General features: G+C 46.6%; 1 protein-coding gene across 2 annotated transcripts in view; it reads right to left on the bottom strand.

Annotated features, from left to right (window-relative positions):
• Nucleotides 1-2,496: 2,496 nt before the first annotated feature.
• The window catches only part of LOC113213932 (myrosinase 1-like), a 42,056-nt gene continuing 38,536 nt past the window's right edge, over nt 2,497-6,016 (bottom strand). For both annotated transcript variants that reach the window (XM_052263552.1, XM_052263551.1), the window contains exon 11: nt 2,497-3,208. In XM_052263552.1, coding sequence (XP_052119512.1) covers nt 3,013-3,208 — 196 coding nt within the window. In that variant the 3' untranslated portion in view covers nt 2,497-3,012. The remainder of the gene's footprint in view (nt 3,209-6,016) is intronic.

Genomic DNA, 6,016 nt, shown 5'->3' with positions numbered 1-6,016 from the left:
GGTCTGCGTTGGATTAATGATCACATTTCACCAAAAAAATGTCAATATTTAAAAAGACGAACGGCCGATAAGGCCCCAAAACAGGTGTTTTGGGGTCATTTTTGAGGGGTGTTTGTAAAGAGAACGATTTAGACGGCAAATCTTCGAGAAATATGGAGTAAACTCAGCATGGTTGTATGCAGAAAAGTGTAAGCAATAAAACTTGTCCAGTATAAAAATACACTTTTCTCAAAGATAATGCCTCTAAAACTTGCTTAAAGTCGAACGTCATTTTAGAACGACACCATGCCTTCCGGGTCACTCGATCATCGAAAATCAAAGAATGATAACTAATAGACTTTTTTGGTTCCTGATGCTTTAATGATAAGTTCTGAGGCAATATCGAGTGTCCTAGTTCTGAATATAGAGTTTCTTTGCACTCATTTCAATGTTTCAACCTTCGGAACAAAAAGCGCACCTTTTGTGCAAGTCGTCATTTTTGAGCGCAATTTTTCCTATGATGCATTCGTCATACGGTCTTCCGAGTACACGAACTTCTAGTAAGTGTCCCTGAGATACTTTTGAGCGTGCATATGTTACTTTAGGGCACAGTTTCTGTGAGTGGAGGCCGGGCCAAAACACCACTTTGAACGACCATTGTCGTTTTAAAACAACACATGTCGTTTTAAAACGACAACGGTATCGTTCAAAGTGTCGCTGTTGCACGGCTTTCACTCACAGGCAAGCGCAACGAAAATCGAAATTCGTCACTTTTAGGACGGTATTGGATCCACTGAGTGGTTCGGAGAGGTCCGCCGATTGGCTTAAATCTTCGGCAGGCAACTTCGTTTGGCGGAAGGGCGGGCCTGCTTGTTGATCTTCGATGATGTCGAGTGACCCCTAAAGCATGAAGTCGTTTCAAAACGACGTTCGACTTTTTTTTCTCTGTCAGAGCTGCCAGGTGCACCGAAACAAAGATTTAGACATCGGATCACGTTCAGCGATCTTATTTTCTTAAGTTTAAGTCAAGTTGACGTCAATTTTTATCCGTACCTCGTCGGTAGCTGACAGCCCAGATCTAGCAAACCTTGCCAGTCAATAACCTTAGCCTTGGGTTCCGACGTTGGTTTTAGTGGGGTTTTCCTAACGTCCTAGTCGAAGGAGGGGAACTACACTCCTTCACGCCACCTTCTACTTTCGCATCCCCTATGCGAAAGGGCTTGCGGAGAGAGGGGAGGGTACTGTTGTGAAGTGAGATTCGTTAGGAGTTATTGCAAACATTGAGCACTCTAGCAGACGACTCAGTCGTCTGTTGACACGCTGCGCTGTCCCCCAGCACACGGCACGGCCTGTGTGAGCGTTACTGCCTCCGTGGTGTTCTGCGCCCTGGCGGCGAGCTCCCGCAGCGAGCGACCCCCCTCCAACCAGCAGGGCTCTGGCGGGGCGCGGGCCGCGCGGCGCTCGGCCCGACATTTCTGTCTGGGACGAGCTACGAGTAGGACGCTCCGCTCTGAGACTCTCTACGCTACCGCGTTCCGCTTGTGCTCCACACCCGCGATACCCGCTACCACGCTTCAAAGTGCCTTGTGTCTAAAAGATTCAATAAACACTGGTGTGCTCAACTCCTGACTTTCACTTGACTTCCTCTGCAACCCCAGTGCAACCGCGACCGCGAGCCCCTGGCCCGGTTCACAACAATACATATGTAAACCAGAATTTGGATGCTTCGATCTTTTGTCTCTAAGAAAGCCTATTTCTTTTGTCTTTCAGAATTGGTACCATCGCGCTGGGTGCGTTGTTTAACCAACAGGCTAGATATGAACCGTGACACAACCGATTTTGTAGTGTAGACAATCTTTCAAAATAACTTTTTTCCAAAACCGAAAAGTACCGTGATGACACCTGTACTACGTCGGGACTGGGTAAAAAACTTGTTCGCGAATACACTGCCCATTGCTTTGTCGTGAGGATCGATTTTTCAGTGTTGAAACAGTTTCGCGACTAATTTATGTATACTGATCCGTATTAAGCTCATATGTCGCTACACCGGAGAAGCAAAGGTAGGAATAAACACCTTTCTTGGGGTGTAAAGGAAGGACCCTAGTGAAAAAAAAACGAAAATCGCAAAAACGTCGGATTAGTAAGGTTAAAAACGGTCTAGAGGCTCGTAGACCAAAAACTCGACCTGGAAGTTGTAGAACAGAGCTCTCTGATGAAAACAAGATGTGAACGAAACTTTTCCGTCAAAATTTGAGACACCTGGAACTTTTCTCGTAGAGGCCTGAGACCTACACGGAAAAAGTTCCAGGTGTCTCAAATTTTGACGGAAAAATTTCGTTCACATCTTGTTTTCATCAGAGAGCTCTATTCTACAACTTCAAGGGCGAGTTTTTGGTCTACGAGCCCCTTGACCGATTTTCACTTTATGACTTTCGTGCATTTACAGAGGCACTGAAACATTCACACCCCTGGAAAGGCACGAACATGCGGGTAGGTGGCAGCTCCCTCACCACTCAGTTCTGTTTTTAAAATGGTTTTATTTACGTGAAATTGTTACATTTGGATTTTTTTTACATGGGTTGGTGTGCTAATGCCCGTAGGCCTTACAGTATTTACTTATTATTAACGGAGGAGAGGGTATGGGGTGTAGCGTTGATGAAGGGGTGATTCGATGGTGTTATGGTTGGTTGATCCTTTGATTTATTGCCCTTTGGCTTAGCTAGGCCAGGGGGAGAAAGGACCACCACTCCCCCGCCACAAGCCCGCGCCTACAGCCAGTGCATAGGCAACCCAGCGTACTGGCATGTCTTAGCCTGGACACCCGCTCTGCACTGAAGCGCGCTGAGCTTGTGTCTAGCTGAATGACTTTTAAATACCCCAAATATTTGTCTTCCGGTTGCTAAAGAACAAAATCCCCAGACTACACTCCAAAAAACGAATTATGTCAAATTTTCTCCGATTCCGTACCCCTGTGCAACACGTGCAAAACCTGAGACAAAAATCTGGTCTGGTTGGCATAGTGATCAGTTCTGCCTAAAGTCCCAGCCACTTTGCCACCCACACCACCAAGAGCAGTTTTCCAATCGGTGTCAAAGAACTGCCTGCCGATACTTCTACATACGGTATCTTGCCAGTTGTAGCCAGGTCAATGAAGAACTGAGCTGAATCCTTTAAAGTTCGGTTAAGAGATCCAGTCTGGTAGTCGACGTGGATAAGCCCAAACGGACGCCTGGAAGACACAAATCATCCGTCACTTTTACTGTTGATTCATTTTACCTTGACAGTTTCTAAAATTTTGAGAAGCAGGCTTAATTTTTCAAAAGGTAGTATTTATAGAAAGAAATTTTAAGAAATTTCTTAAGATAATTCGACGTTTTTTTAAACAGAAAACAGAGGATAATTTTGATAATTTGAAGTGAGCTTTTCTTTCAACAGAAAATGGAAGATATGCCGTTAGCTGTTTGTGCTGTAGTTTGTAGAATGGAGGCCCATGCAATTTTTTTAAAAAATGTGCCATTTCGCATACGACTTTTCAATAATACGTATGCGAGTTTCTTCAGTAAGAGGAGTGGTTCTCCCACATTAACTTGACAAAGTCAGCCGCTCTTTTTCAAATACTACAAAATGACGACTTATCGGGATATAAGTCCAGTACCCATAGAAAGAGGAAAGCCTATTGGGGTGTACTGGATGCATTGGTTTGTATTGTTATACGAAAAATCGGAGAAATCACAATCTGAAGCCAGCAGCGCAGGTCCCGCGCGGCCGGCGGTGGCCGTCGGGCCGGGCCGAGCATCGCCTAAGCTGCTCACCCCACCCGGCCGTTGCATACCCCTGCGCGAATATAGGCCGCTGGGGCCGAGCTGGCCCCGTTTTGCAGATAGAACATTGTGTGTTCGACACTCTGCAGATAGGACATTGTGTATTCCGCACGCTACAGATAAGACATTGTTGTTAGGACGCGTCGAAAGGGGATTTCAGGTCCGTTTGACCCAGCGCAAAGCAGCCCGACACAGATTTTTCGGGTCTTAATTTAAATTTTAATCAGTATGACCCCAAATCACCATAAACAACCCTCATTCCACGGTCCATAGGTAAGCTCTAAATGAAGCAATGTGTCATAATTTTTTTCTAACGATGTATTTTGGCAAACATAAATTTGCGAGGGGGAAATCACTGGGTTCGTAGCGTACGGGCTATTTCGTGGTATTTCTCCTGCCATTTCGGCTATTACTCACCTATTTCGGATTATTTCGGAATATTTCGCGGTGTTTCGTTTTCGCGACTATTCCACCGACTATTTCGGGTCGATGTCGGACTTTTTCGGGGGAAGGTATACGAACTATTTCGCAAAGTGATTTCCCCCTCGTAAATTTGTGTATATTTACATAGACGTTACTAGCTAAAGGAAAATATTTGTTTTGCAGAAGAAAAACGAACTATAGCTCATTTCTACCAGGATCAAAAACTGAATCAAACAGTTTTGCTTTGGTCCACCAGAAGTCTGAGGTTGATTCTAAAATTCGAAATAAAACTGCAAATTGGAAGAAACACAAAAAAAAAATAATCTATAAGTGAACCATACTTTTCCCAGGCCAATGATGGGTTGTTAAGGTGATTAGGGCAGGCCTCTAAAACACGCAGAGGACGACGGTCCACAGTCGAGGTAGGCCACCCTGCACACACGCCGATTGGGCAACCAAATGCAGCAGAGAGCCAACGGATCCCTCTCGGTTACTTTGGCGCGAAATCCGTCTCCTGGGTCAGTGCGTGTGGTCGGCGTCTACTGGCGAAGGCGAGCGAAGATGAACAAGTGGAACGCTGGGCGGCGCTGCACCGACCATCACCATCGATAGAAGGATCATGTAAAATTTGTCAAGATTTGGGCCCGAGCGGGGCGGCGGCTACGAACGGCACAGGTGAGTCATATTCACATCAAATGTAACCCAGGGGGCCCTCTTTCGAACACCACCTGTCCGGTGTCTCTGCGCAATGTCGTTCGATCTGGCGAGAGAGTTAAAACCTCCCGGAGTAGTTAGACCATAGGGAGACCAACGTTCATATTTTTGAGGTGCGTGCAGCGCAGAAGTCTTCCTTAGCGTCCTATACATCGGCCCGAATCGTCAAAGTTATTTAGCCCCACCGGCAATACACATGAAAACAGAACGTTTTGGCTACTCGCTGGTGGATCGACCGATGCAGACCTCTGGCACGCACCTCAAAAATATGAACGTTGGTCCCCGTAGGGCCTAACTACTACGGGATTCTTTAACTCTCTCGCCAGGTCGAACGACATTGCGCAGAGACACCGGACAGGTGGTGTTCGAAAGAGGGCCCCCTGGGTTACATTTTATGTGAATATGACTCACCTGCGCCGCGCGCCGCCGTCGCTACATCCGTCCGCGCGCCGCCGCGCCGCCCCGCTCGGACCACACGCGGGCCCAAATCTTTAACGCCGATGCGCGGTGGGTTCCCGACATCGTAGAGCGCCCGGACAAAGACCAACGTAATCAGCATCGTTTTGCCTTTCAGAAAACCCACCGATGGAGTTTACGATTTTTTTTTGGCCGGGCTAGCGACGGCTTGCCTAACAAAACTGTCAAGAAGAAGTCAGGCCTGTGCCTGTATCTTAACGAAATTTTACCATCACCCGAAAAACCGGTGTCGGGCTGCTTTGCGCTCGGTCGAACGGACCTGGAACACCCTTAAGGTGTCACAAGTGACGTAATTTTATTTCAGATTATTGAAATTGAGACCTTTGTTTACCGCGGTTTCGTCCCCAGTTGGTCTTCGGACAAAGACTGAAAGGGTATTTCTGATTTCTGCTTGTTTTCCTGCAATTGCCCCAAGCTCATTGGCTGAGCGATTAGCGAAGCCTATTACTCCAGTGATGATCAAAAAGTTTCGCGTCTGTCTGTCTGTCTGTGTGTGTGTGTGTCTGTTTGTCTGTCGTCACGATAACTCGAGAACAAATTGAGCTAGCGACCTGGGATTTTCAGGGTCGTTTTGTGTCATGAAAAGACAGATCAAGTTCGAA

This window comes from Frankliniella occidentalis, unplaced genomic scaffold, assembly GCF_000697945.3.
Source record: "Frankliniella occidentalis isolate FOCC.00 unplaced genomic scaffold, Focc_3.1 Scaffold12, whole genome shotgun sequence".
Lineage (NCBI taxonomy): Eukaryota > Metazoa > Arthropoda > Insecta > Thysanoptera > Thripidae > Frankliniella > Frankliniella occidentalis.
The sequence above is the reverse complement of the archived record's forward strand: the minus strand, read 5'-3'. Positions and strand labels throughout refer to the sequence as shown.